The sequence below is a fragment of the Semicossyphus pulcher genome, unplaced genomic scaffold (genome assembly GCF_022749685.1).
Source record: "Semicossyphus pulcher isolate SPU_LCO1_2020_fin unplaced genomic scaffold, fSemPul1.0.p SCAF_24, whole genome shotgun sequence".
NCBI classification, from domain to species: domain Eukaryota; kingdom Metazoa; phylum Chordata; class Actinopteri; order Labriformes; family Labridae; genus Semicossyphus; species Semicossyphus pulcher.
Genome location: NW_027211698.1, coordinates 5,650,643 through 5,663,463, shown reverse-complemented (window position 1 = coordinate 5,663,463; position 12,821 = coordinate 5,650,643). Strand labels below are relative to the sequence as shown.

The 12,821-nt window shown below is 43.0% G+C and overlaps 1 protein-coding gene across 1 annotated transcript; it reads left to right on the top strand.

Annotated features, from left to right (window-relative positions):
* Positions 1 to 474: 474 nt before the first annotated feature.
* On the top strand, positions 475 to 9,008 carry atp1b1b (ATPase Na+/K+ transporting subunit beta 1b). Its single transcript, XM_069675314.1, has 6 exons — positions 475 to 680; positions 3,719 to 3,847; positions 5,914 to 6,069; positions 6,266 to 6,450; positions 7,243 to 7,326; positions 7,412 to 9,008. The coding sequence occupies exons 1-6, from the start codon at positions 590 to 592 to the stop codon at positions 7,670 to 7,672; spliced, it is 906 nt and encodes a 301-aa protein (XP_069531415.1). The 5' UTR covers positions 475 to 589; the 3' UTR covers positions 7,673 to 9,008.
* Positions 9,009 to 12,821: the final 3,813 nt, after the last annotated feature.

Sequence of the window (12,821 nt, the reverse complement as noted above, 5' to 3'; positions counted from 1 at the left end):
ATTTGTGTTTATGATAAAACATTTTCATTTTAATAAAAGCGTTTGTTCTGACCAAATTTAGCGTGACTTCAGGGGGAAATGGCCACCATATAGTGATAACTGAGAGGAATACATCATGTTGCAATTTTCCCCAGTGTCCCCAATGTATGAAGGTGTGTGTACAATGAAAAATCTGTATGACACATTGTAATGTACTTTTGTGGTGATGGATGATTCTGACAGAAGTTTGGATTCCTGAACATAATTAATAACTTTCTACCTGCACAGACATATCTGCAAAGCTCAGCCAAAGTATGTATGGAGCTTAATGTCTGCCTCTATAGGTTTTCTGTCCGTCTTCTGGACGTCAGAGATACGCACAGCATCTCCCCTACCTGATTGGCCGGCACTGCTCCGCCCTCCTGCTAGGTAACTTGCTGAGAGTTTCGGGCGGAGCCGAAGAAGGAGCAACGGTTTATATTGGGGAGCCCTTCCAGCGCACGGACCTGGGTCTCTCTGCGACGGGTCCGGGACTTGGTTACCACACGGAGAGAGGGAGTCCGCTGAATTAAAAGGAACACCTGTACCGGGAAATAAATAATAAATAAACATGCCTTCAAATAAAGACGATGGAGGATGGAAGCAGTTTGTGTGGAACTCGGAGAAAGGAGAGTTCCTTGGCCGTACCGGAGGCAGTTGGTGTGAGTATGGTCGCCCGGGGGTTTGTGGAGGAATGGTAGGCGCGCGCTCTTGGTTGTAGGGAGCGCGCGCCGGTCGCCTCGTGTTTCTTACCACCTGTTTGATTTGCTGCATTCAGGGACAAATGGCAACATTATAGCGCCAGAAAAAACGCTCAAAGTTCCACTTGATTTATGTGTCCACTTTTTATGTAACACTTTAAACGCACAGCTCCGCAAATTAGAATGGTCTTTAAATGTTGCATGCCGGTTGAAAGAGGTCAGCATGTGTGTGCGTTCTGTGGTTCTTATTGTACATTCAGAGCGCGCTGGAGCTGCGGTGCATGCGGTGTGAAGCCTGCCAATGATTGGACTGTCTGTTTGTTGTTAGGACGTCAACTTATATTTTGGCAGTGTTGCAAATGGGCAGTCAAAGGGTTAAAAATGCATCATGGTCCAAGGTGAGTCAAGGTGATAGGGCCTGCTCGGAAACGGAGCGCGAGGACTATCGATCCGTGTCGGGTTCCTGTGATCAGATGTCACTGTAATCTAACGAACAATACAACTGATTAACTTGCTCGACCTTTCTTCTCCTGTTTCCCCGGCAGCTGCGTGCACTGCGCATGTCCTTGTGCCTCCTCCTCTCAATGTCACACACACACACACTCACTCACAGCTCCTCTTCAGTTCAGTCTAGACTCTGACACCTGGGTAAAAATAATGTTTCACTGACATGATGTCTGCTGCAGGAGTCCCAGCTGAGGTGTGTGTGTGTGGAGCTGTGGGCTCATATTTGTCCTTCTGAGGTCATCTGAAAATGCTGATGCATTGGGAAGTTTGCCATGCGCAGTGCTGTGATGAAGGTTGGGTTGAAAGGACATTCAGCCTGATGTGGGACCACCTTAACAAATAAGTTTGCATCACCCAATATGTTTTTACTCGTGCCTAAAGTCTAAGAAACATGAGTGGAGTTAATCCTCATGCTGCAGCTGAGAAACAGTGATGTCAGTGACCGGAAAGTGTCCTTCTTCAAAAAGGCACAAATGATGTACTATGTACTACATTCCTCATGCTGTTGTGACCTTTTGTCATTGCTTCATGCAGCAAAAATACCCTCAGCATGAATGTGTAGCCTGTTAGCATGGCTTTGCAGTGTAGATAACAGAATTGCAAGTGCCTTGCGTAATAACTTTTGAACACAACAGCTTTACATTTGAATTCCTTTTAAATCTCTGCAGACAAAGGCGGGCACTGTCTTATTGGCTGTTTTATTATGAATGCAGGCTTTGTAGCTCCTCAATGAGCTTTGTTAGCATGTTGGTGTGTGAAAGACAGGCAGGCAGCAGAGGAGCCGGAGCAGGTTGAGAAAAGACGTCATGTTGGAGTGACTTTGGATGATGCATTTGAGGACAAAAAAACTCTCTTTGGTTGCGTCGAAGTATCGTAAAGCCTTTTAATTGAAAGCGATGCTGATAGTAAGTTTTGTCACATGAAAAACTTTATTCAAACTTGATGTTTAAGCACACACAAACTAATAAGTGCAGTATTTAACCCTGTAAAGACATTCAGTAGAGGCCGTATTTGCAGCAGTTATAACCTTGAGTCTATCAGCTCTGCTCATCTGAACACTGCAGCTTTTCATTTGTAACTACTCGCGTCTGTCTGGAGTGTGAGCTAGGAAACAAAATGTGTTAACAGTGCATGTTTTTAATCTTTAAGAGAGGTGTTTAAATAAACACTTTATTACTTTTTTTAATTCAGTTTGGCTCTCGAAAACATGTCTGCTTGAAAACAGACAATGATCTTCTAATCAATCAAGATTGATTTTCATACTTTTAATTCTCTCTGCTTGAACAGAATGTTAAGTTAAAGTTGTAATAAGTTCGTTTTCTTGGTGCTAAATGATCCCGATTAAGATCATTAAATGCTTGGGTTCTTAATTCTTTTACTTTTTGCTGCTCGGCTGTTTTATCCGCCACTTTTGAAGTCCGCGTCGAACACTTTAGACCTGAAAACCCTCCATAAAATAGTCTCTAAAACAGTGGAAATATCATTAAACTTTAATCCCTGATTATCTTCAGATGCGCTTGTTAAAAAGACTTTATGAAAATAACCTGACCTGAGAGTTTGACCTGCTACAGCCAACATTTAATCTGCATTTTAAAGCTGCCAGGTGCTTTATTATACCCGAGCCTGGACTTTACTCACCTATTGAACTCTACCTGCTCAGAGCAGCTTTTGCTTCCTTACACGCCTGCATGTATCTGTCTACCTTCTTTTCCTCCCCCCCTGCCACCATCAGGTCTCATGCTGGGGGTGTTGTGTGTCTCCTGATGTGTAGAATAAATCAATTAAAGCTCCGGCTCTAACGGCCAAAAAAGCTCAATTGAATTATTTATGGTCCCATGAGACGCTTGGCTCCTACATGCCTTCTGTGTGTCATGTGAAGCCTCCTGTAGCAGCAGCAGCAGCAGCGGGTCTCTGTCTGCACACAGCTGTGGAGGTGACGGAGAGCATGTTACTGTACACACGCGCTCCCTGCGGCTGCTCGACAGGTTACACACACACATCTGGTGTTTCCTGTCACACACACACTGTTAAATAAACAGTTTGTTTGCGCATCAACGGCTCGACATGAACTCACCCGTCACTCCTTCATAACACACAAGCCCTCCTAAAGTATCTCCCTGCAGCGGTGGTGATTAACATTTCCATTTTAGGTCGATCTGCGAGGATTAAAAGCTAATTAAATTAATTGCCAACTATTTTGCAGATCCTTTAATCAGCTTACGTCATTTATTTTTAGGAATAAAAGGTCATAATTCTCTAATTCCTGCTTCTTAAATGTCAATATTTCCGGCTTCTCTTTCCTCCTCTCTGGATATCTTCGAGTTGAAAACAAACAAGACATTTGAGGGCAATTTAATCGTCTTATTAGTGTGCTTTTATTCTGAAAATATCCTCAAGATTAGATACCGTTTGCAGCCTTATTTCCTTTGCTTTTCAAGCACAGTTTAACTTAATATCTGTTCTAAAATGTCCCTTCTTTTCCTCCTCTGCAGTTAAGATCCTGCTCTTCTACATCATCTTCTACGGCTGCCTGGCCGGGATCTTCATCGGCACCATCCAAGCCCTGCTGCTCACGCTGAGCAACTACAAGCCCACCTGGCAGGACCGAGTCGCACCCCCAGGTAAGAAGAGGCCGAGTCTGCATGACAGGAAGTGTGTGAGGTTAAAGGTCGGCTGTGGAGAAAAACAAAAGGATGAGTAATGGTCAGAAAAGAAAGTAGAAATGAGCTCATTTTATGCTGAGTCATGAAACAACGCTGCCTCTCGCTGACCTCAGTGTGTTTGTCATGATTCTCAGGATGATCGATGTGTTTAAAAAAGACTGTGGTGCAATGAGTGTGTGCTATCATCGACTTAAATCAACATGGTTAGATTTGTGTAAGGAGATAAATACACAAATTAAAGTCTGCGTGAATGATGCATTCAAGTGCAGTCCGATTTAATCTTTAGGACGCTAATTAGCCTGGAAAAATGGGGCTGCTTTAGATGTGCTATTTAAGCATAATGAACCGGGTGTTTTCACATATTGTGATGTCACTTCCTGTAGTATTCTCAAATGCAATCATATCCCTAAAACCTGCACAACCTAAAGGGTGTTGAAGTTATGCATTAACTGTTATACTTCTTTATTTTAGATGTGTTTAAACAGGGTTATGCACACAACCATCTCCAGCAGCAGCTTGCAGAATGCTTGTTTAAATAAGGTTTATCTTCCTTTCCTGCACAGAGCGTAATCATAAACATAGATATGCTGTTTACACACGATGGTGTCATGATTCTATGATGGCAGTTTTGAAGTGCCTAATCTGATTAAAAAGCATCCTGCCTCTGACATTCACAGTGTTGCAGGTAACATGGCTGCACATTGTTTTGGAACTTCACTCCCCGTGTATCCCCACGCCTGCCTCCCCTTGTGTACACACACCGCAGCCTGGTTTCCATGAGGAGGCAGGCCAGCTGAGGGGTTCACCAGGTCACACTGAGCATGTGCAGAATACAGTCAACTGTTGGGGCGGACGGGATGCTGTTTGTCTCCGCGCTGAAGGTTAATCAGGAGCCGTATCAGTGAGCATTGTGTTCACTTGAGGTCACACAAACACGGTTGTGTCACAGCGAAATCTGCGTTCAATGACCGGATCCACGGTCAGCTGATTGTAGAGACGCAGTCTTCAAAACATGCAGCTCTGATAGAGTTCAACCAACAACAGTCGGGAGTTTAATCAGCTTCTTGGACATTTTAAATAATAACTCGTTTGCTTTTTCACCCACAGTCACATGAGATCTATCCGTTTCAGCTCCGGACCGTATTCAGCTAATTCAGCTTCGTATTAGCTTACGAGGAAACTGTATCTGTGCCCTGTAGGCGCAGACATGACATTGATATTGGTCGTCTTGTCTGACTGTGTAGAAAAATATAAAATTTTTGCTAATTCCTGCAGATTCAGCGTTCCTGAATGCATCACAGAAACTCTGAGACATCGAAACTCAAATTGCAAATGTGTCCGATCAAAGTGCGTCCACTACAAGTTCTTGTTTTTGCCACTGACAGGCTCAGATTGTTATTCTAAGAGTGGGACAACATTACAGGAGGAGAACGAGATCTTAATTACAGACGAAGATGATTTTTTTTGTCCAGAAACGGTCGTAACATCACTCTCTTTAAAGCAACCAGACTCCATTCACAAAAACACAATTTTTACCTTGCAGAAGACAGGAGTCACTGGCCTACCTCTGCTTCTATTGGTTCAGTTGTTTGTGTATTTGTGACTTTGGTGTTTTAAATTGTTAGTTTGGATCCAACTAAATGTTTGTGTAACATAAAATCACACGAATCAAGGCAGCAGTACACCGGCAACTCTTTATTTTCCTCAAGCTAAAATTGCTGTTTTTGTCAATGGAGTCTGGTGTCTTTTGAAGCGAGCGATGTAACTGCTGTTTCTGGTTATAAAAAGCATCTTCCTCTTTAACATCATTACAGAAAGGATCCCTACGGAGATGAACCTTTTTGTCAGACACTTAGAATAACAATGTGAGCCTGTCAGTTGCAGCCGTGACAGCTTGTTTCATTGCAGCAAGCTGAGGCAATTTTACTGGAGCAATTCCAAAACTTGCTGTACACAAATCAGGGCTCAGGTTTAACCTTTCATGTGTTACTGTTAGTAAGTTGCTGATCTGTTGTCCCCTGCAGGCCTTTCACACACCCCACGATCCGAGAAATCCGAAGTGTCCTTTAACCTCAACGACATGGAGACCTACTTGCCTTACACCAAGGCCTTGAAGGATTTCCTTGTCAAGTATGATGAAGAAGGCCAGAGGGACCAGATGAAGTACGAGGACTGTGGAGGTGAGTTGACGTTTTGCTTGCTTCCCTTTAGAAACTTCCAGACCTGAACAGAACGAGCTCCAGAAATGTGACGGAGAAGAGCATCGAAGCATTTTGGTGTCTCTATATTAATGCTTATATCAAGTACAGGAAGGTCAGAGGACACACGCTTTAGACTGTAAGTCCTAACCTGAGTTAACCCTTCACCCCTCTACAGAGGAGCCTGCAGAGTACAAGAACCGCGGAGATCTGGAGAGCGATATTGGCATCAGGAAGGCCTGCCGGTTCTCCAGGTCCTGGCTGGGTCCCTGCTCCGGCATGGAGGACCGCGAGTTCGGCTTCAAGGAAGGAAAGCCGTGCCTGGTCGTGAAGCTCAACAGGATCGTTAACTTCCGCCCAAGGGTAACTTTAAAATGAGCCTTTTTGCAAATGGAGTTTGGTTGGAGACAACGTAGAAAATTGCTGTTTGATGCACCAGACAGAAAGTTGTGTAGGTCCTTTAGCGGATCTGAGTAGCCTTCTTAATGACCTACAGTGAAGTCAATACATTATTAGCAACGACAGATGATGTGTCGAACGACCTTCTACTTTTCCACCTGCCATCTGTGAACGCTGACCTCTGCCCTTATTGTGATCAGATCTCTGATATGATGTGTCCCAGGTCAAGGGAAACAATAAAGGATACCCCCAAGGGAAGTGTCACGTGACAGAGACGGCTAAGGGCTAGCTACCTTAGATGCTACCTATAGTTTAAGAAAGTTATCACAGCTGGGGAAGGAGCTAAGTAGCACCAGTGCAACTCTGCTTCTCTCACCAGTCGAGCGACAGATCTGACAACGTCACTTCCAATTATGTACATCCAGAAGATTTAAAGTCGAGATGGAGGGCATGCACAGGAAAAATGCACCCCTCTGCAGATATAGAAGATTGAATCAGTTTGGCCTGTCAGTTCTGATCCAAATCTATTGAAACATATGGAGGATTTTCGGCTTTTAACATGATTATAATCAGAAAAGTAAACGTGGGTAGTAAGAGCTGGACCGCTGGCTGTGGTCAATCCAATAAAGACACGTCCTGAGTGCATCTACGCTAATAAATCAACAACAGACGGATGGTATTTGAGGTAGAAATGAGTCTCTGAAGCAACAACAAAGTGGTCTCTGTGAATCTCTTCTAACTCGTCTTCTTGTTCAGCCTCCCACCTCCAATGAGAGCATCCCCGAAGAGGCTCAGCCCAAGGTGCAGCCCAACGTCATCCCCATCTACTGCACCAACAAGGTACGCGCTTCGTGTCCCAGTTTCAATCTTAGTTCAAACTTAAGTTTGCATGTTAATCATTTAAAACGTTTCCATGCATTTGCAGAGAGAGGAGGATGCCGGTAAAATCGGCGAGATCAAGTACTACGGCATCGGCGGCGGCTTCCCCATGCAGTACTACCCGTACTACGGCAAGCTGCTGCACCCTCAGTACCTGCAGCCGCTGGTGGCGCTGCAGTTCACCAACCTGACCCTGAACACCGAACTCCGCATTGAGTGCAAAGTGTACGGAGACAACATCAACTACAGCGACAAGGACCGTTACCAGGGACGTTTTGACATCAAGCTCACGGTTACCAGTTTATGACCGACGTCAGGACAGTAGCACTTTCCCTGGCCGCCCCTCCCCCACACTGCCCCCTTTGTTCTTAATCTAATGTAGGAGATCATAATAATAAGTGAGGGGGCAGGCTGTAGCGGTTAAGTCAATCACAACTAGTCTTGAATAAATGAAAGAAAAAACCTGCTAGGGGACCGACGTGTAATCTGTCTCTCTCATCACTAGCTTCCACACTTCTGTGTAGCGTTAGATTGTAATTCTAGAGAAGGAGTAGCAATAGGCCTAATAAAAGATATTTATTCTGCTGTAAATGAGACTTTTCCACAAGCCATGGGACATTGTTCATTGATGACTGTAAAGTTGAATCATCTCTGACGCGTAGCGAGCTGTGTTCGTCCCCTCTGCGTATCGCTGCCTCGTGTGGTCACAGTAGGTATTTTCTGTCGCTAAAATCCGGTCCTCCTAAACCACGCTGTCCCCGTCTCGTCTGTGAGCAAGCTTTAGCAGTTCTATGCTTGTGTGCGTGTGCGTGTGTGTGCGTGTGTGTGTCCGACATGAACACACACTCCCTCTTACTTAATGATTGAAATCGTTTGACATGGTACACTCTTCTGATCTGTGTAAGGAAAAAGGCTGCACTCCAGGGAACTTCTTTCCTCTTTTTATTCGTCTTTTACATCCGATCACTTTTTACTTCATCTTTTGTTGCTTTGTTGAATCATTTAAATGTGTGACGGGGTTTTATGACTTGGTTTCATGCCTTTTACTCTTTGATTTGCCTTGAATGTAGAGTTGTGTGTCCAGCCTGTTAGACACTTGGCCTGCTGCTGTAAAGGCGACGGTGCTAACGCGACTTTTTTGTTGTTGTTTTTGCTGGATTCATCACAGCATCATGGTGTAACTCTCTGAATGTTTTAGCCATTAAACATGGTGGAAGAATTTTATATTTATGCAGTTGTACATTTTGTTTCTTTGCAGAATATTGTAATGTATAAATGCAAAACCAAAGCTGAAGAGAGCGGTTATCAGAAGCAATGCAGTACTTTGTTTTTAGGATCTCATCATGTTAAGTGCTAAAGTCCGTGTCTTGCCTTGCAACCTCTCGTTGGTTAACTCTTGATTTGTGTCCTGGCCATGAATGTAGTGTAGGTGTAAATGAGCAGGTAACATGCCACCTGATGTTCATGCATTAAAAATAAAAGATGCGAGTTCTTACGGAGCTCGGAGGCTTTAGATGAAATACGATGTTGGCTTTAAAATCCATCAAACCTCATGTTGATGTTCGACCTGAACTCCTCCATCAGTTCACCCACCTTTGTCATTTAATCAATGATAGAAACAAATAAAATCATAATGGACCTTTTCTCTTGTGTGTTCCTTCTGTGTCTTATTAACCAAGGCCATTTCCCAGCATGCACCAGGCTTCCAGGGTAGTTCAGAGATAAGATACCTTTTGTTCAGTGCAATAAAATGTCAACTGGAGTCTGTAAATGTTCAAACCTTTTTACTTATAAAGCACCGTTTTACACAAAAAGTGCTTCACATGGGAACAAACTGACGGAAAATAAGGACAAAAAGTGCTATAAGATCAAATATACACAAGGCATGCAGCTATTTTACAAAATAAAAGCATTACTCCAAAGTAAAAGCCTTGATACAGTGACTGCCACACGCTCACTCGCTGGTACTTTTGTGGGACACGTGAGGAACATTTAAACCAGCAGCTCAAGATTTAAACATGTAAAGTGTCTTTGAGTACCTTTTAAAGCACTATATAAATATAATGTATTATAATTATTATTAAACACTATCACAACGACTTCTGGAGAAGAAAACCCCCGCAGCAGATAGAACGAAAAGCCAATAGTGCAACTGTATCATTAAAGATATAATAAGTCGGATTTTCCTATAAATAAAATAGAATATAGTCTTTTACAAATATAATATAAATCATCACTTATGGTCCTCTATACATGTGTGTTGGTGAGTGTGTATGCAGACCCTTCCCTCTGCATCTGCTTAGCACGGACGTTTTCAGGAGGGGCGCTGTTGTGGTTCCCTGAGCCAACCACAGTGTATAGGTGAGCGTGGGAGCGGTTCAAATTAGCAACTGGGCCCCATTCAGACCGGCGAACATGGCGAAAGAGCGATGCAGAGTTGGCCTTCTTTCTGTTGCACAGGTAGGTGCCTCAAACTGGGTAGGACAAGCTAACCGGCGATTAGCATGCTAGCGTAACGGTAACCGTGATGCTGTCCGTGTTTGCTCGGCGGGGTGGGCGTGTTCTCGCGCGAAAGAGTGAGGGTGAGCTTCCGGTGACGAAAAGCCCAATTTGAATGTGTTGTTGACAAAATGCAAGGAAAAATCCTGTTTATTATACGGGTAAATTTAATCAGGGTAAGAATACAGTGATGGAGAATTACCTGGTATGGCACAATCATTCTTCAGACCCTCGCCCCAATCATGGAAGCATCTGGAACATGTAGAGGATCTTGCAGGTCCAAAACAAAAGTCAAAGTATCGTCTGTATTTGCAGAGACATTAAGCTTCAAAGTAGCCCACTACCAAACACTGAAGAGCATAAGACACAATAACAAGAGTCTTTTAGGTTTACAGAGGGTTACAAAGGTGAATGTACCCTGTCTTTCAAAATAAAATAAGACTAAACAGGAGGGATCTTTTGTGGCATCATTGATTTCAGTATTTTGCTGGAGTAGAGATACAAGGACCAACTTTAAAGCTACTTCAAGATTTACAGATACAATCCAGAGAAACTCCAAAAGTCAATCCAGTCCAATAAACATAAATATCTCCTGTCCTACTTTCCGGTCCGTGCATCAGACCTGTTTGACCTCCCTGTTGGATGAATGAGCCGTTGTTGTCTGAGGACGACTTCTGTTACCTCTCCGTCATTCGGCTCTCAGTTTGCAGACACGTTTCTGTAATTACAGCAGGAGGCCGACGTGTGTGAGCGAACAGATGGGGTGTTGTTCCTCGGGCAGAGAGGAGGTATAAAGTCACCAGAGCGGGAGAAACAGAGACCAACAGAGGCAGCGGCGCAGACGGATCAGCTGCTGCTCTAAAACTGCTTAAACATGCAGCTTTAGGCCACATTTTAATCTGCACATAAAGTTTAAATGAATAAGAATTAGGTGAGTTTCAGGACCCTAATATAAATGACTTTTGTAACCTGCCAAAGGATGAGGGATGAATTTTAACTCCTGAAGTGGCAAATTTAAACTTAAATGTTGATTATTTCTTTAAAAAACTGCACAAAAACAATATTTTTGACAGGTACAGAGAGGAAAAGGGAGGTTATATTTCGTCTGTCTTTATTTTTTTAATCTATTTTATTTGCTAATAACACTTGCTGGTGTTTATTTAGATATTTCAATTTTAAAATCAGCTGTAAATGTCTTTAAAATATGCGTACGGGACAGTTAAAAGTAGAGTTATTTGAGTGAGAAGAAGAAGACTGTAAAGAAGGAGCACAGAGAGAAGAAGAGAGTGTGTTCTCCGGGAGTCAGATAACAGTAATGGAGCGGAGAGATAGCATCACACTGTCAGGACACGGTGACTCTGCTGAACACTGAGGAACAACGTGAAGAGGAACGTCTTCATCACACTGAAGGCTGGGTCTGATACGAGGAAAACCTGCCATGTGCGGTAACCCCAGGGCCCAAAGCACTCTGACCGGATTGGATCAAAGTAGATCGGGTAATCCAGTTTGGTTTCTGTCTGGATCAAAGTCTTTTCATGGTCAGATCAGAGTCTTTTTGGTGCAACACAGCGTCAAGAACTTCCCACACGAGACAATAAAACGTATGAAAAACTCAAGAAGAAGACCAGGAAGTGACGGCATTTAACAACATCTATCATCGCCGCTAAACAGAGCTGGAAAGAAAGAAAGCAAGAAAGAGAAGTTAATAACATATTTCTATTTGTAGAGAGTAAATTTATCAGGAGATTAAACCTGTTCGACCTGACTGAGCTCTCTAACGATGACACCCTCGGGAAAAACATATCATTTGAGCTCCTCCAAGGCTCAAAGAGAATCCTGTTTGCTCTCAGGAACAAAATGAGGACAGAAATACATGTAAAACCTTTAATTCTATCCCAGAATAATCTTGTTTGTGTGCATCTTTACTGTAAAGATCTCTTTACCTCTTCATAAATCTCATCAGAGTCAGAGTCTGAGTGCCGCAGAGGAGGTTGTTCATCTTTGTTTCTGTGCTCCAGCTTGTTTACAGCGCGTTATCTTCTGTTCTTAAGGTCTGCGTCACTGCTGTTTTATATTATCATGTATAAGAGTGGCTCTACTGCCGGTTTAATCCTGACAGCAAGACGGACGCAGGGATAAGAGGGGAGATTGTCACCATCATCAGTAATCGACAAAGGCTCCTATTGTTCCATTTGCACTGTGAAATATTCACAGCACCCATAATAAAGTTACTACAAATGCACCGAACAGATTCTGAACTGTGTGAAACCACTTTACGACGCTTAATCTGTACATACTGCATGGATAAATACCACTTTTATTGTCTACTAAACAGTGCAACTGGAGGTTAAACATAGCTCTAAAGCGCTCTTAAATGTGTCGAAACTTTAGCGTTACTGCCGGAGATAAATCCTCCCCGTTCTTCCTGTTATGATATATCCAATTTAAGAAACTATTTTAAATTTAAAACCAACCATGAATATTTCTTTAATATGCTGCATTGTTACAGAAAGACAAACCGTTCTCTTGTGATTCACTTGTTATTAACAGGTCTTACCATTGCCCAAATTTCAACATCAGGATGCAGATTTGTAAGAAGTAAAAATTCAAGCTTTGTCAGGTCTGTCCTCAAGAGGAGAAGAAAACTTTTAAAATGCTCGTTTTTTGAACGGAGGTCGGATCGATCTGATGCATTCGAGGGAGTCGGGAAATCTGAATGCTGAACGGCTTTCGTGACACAGCGTCAAGGGAATTCATCTCAAGTAAAATTTTTGATTTGGAACAGATTGTTAGCTGTTAGCATGCAGATGTTTATAGAGATTAATAAGAAGATAAATCATCGTCAGATCACGCTGATGGGAGATAACGTTCCGCATGCTTTTGCTCTTCTCACGGACTGTTTTTCCTGCATATGCCACAGCCTGCTGATATGTCATTGGTCAATATTACTCCGACTA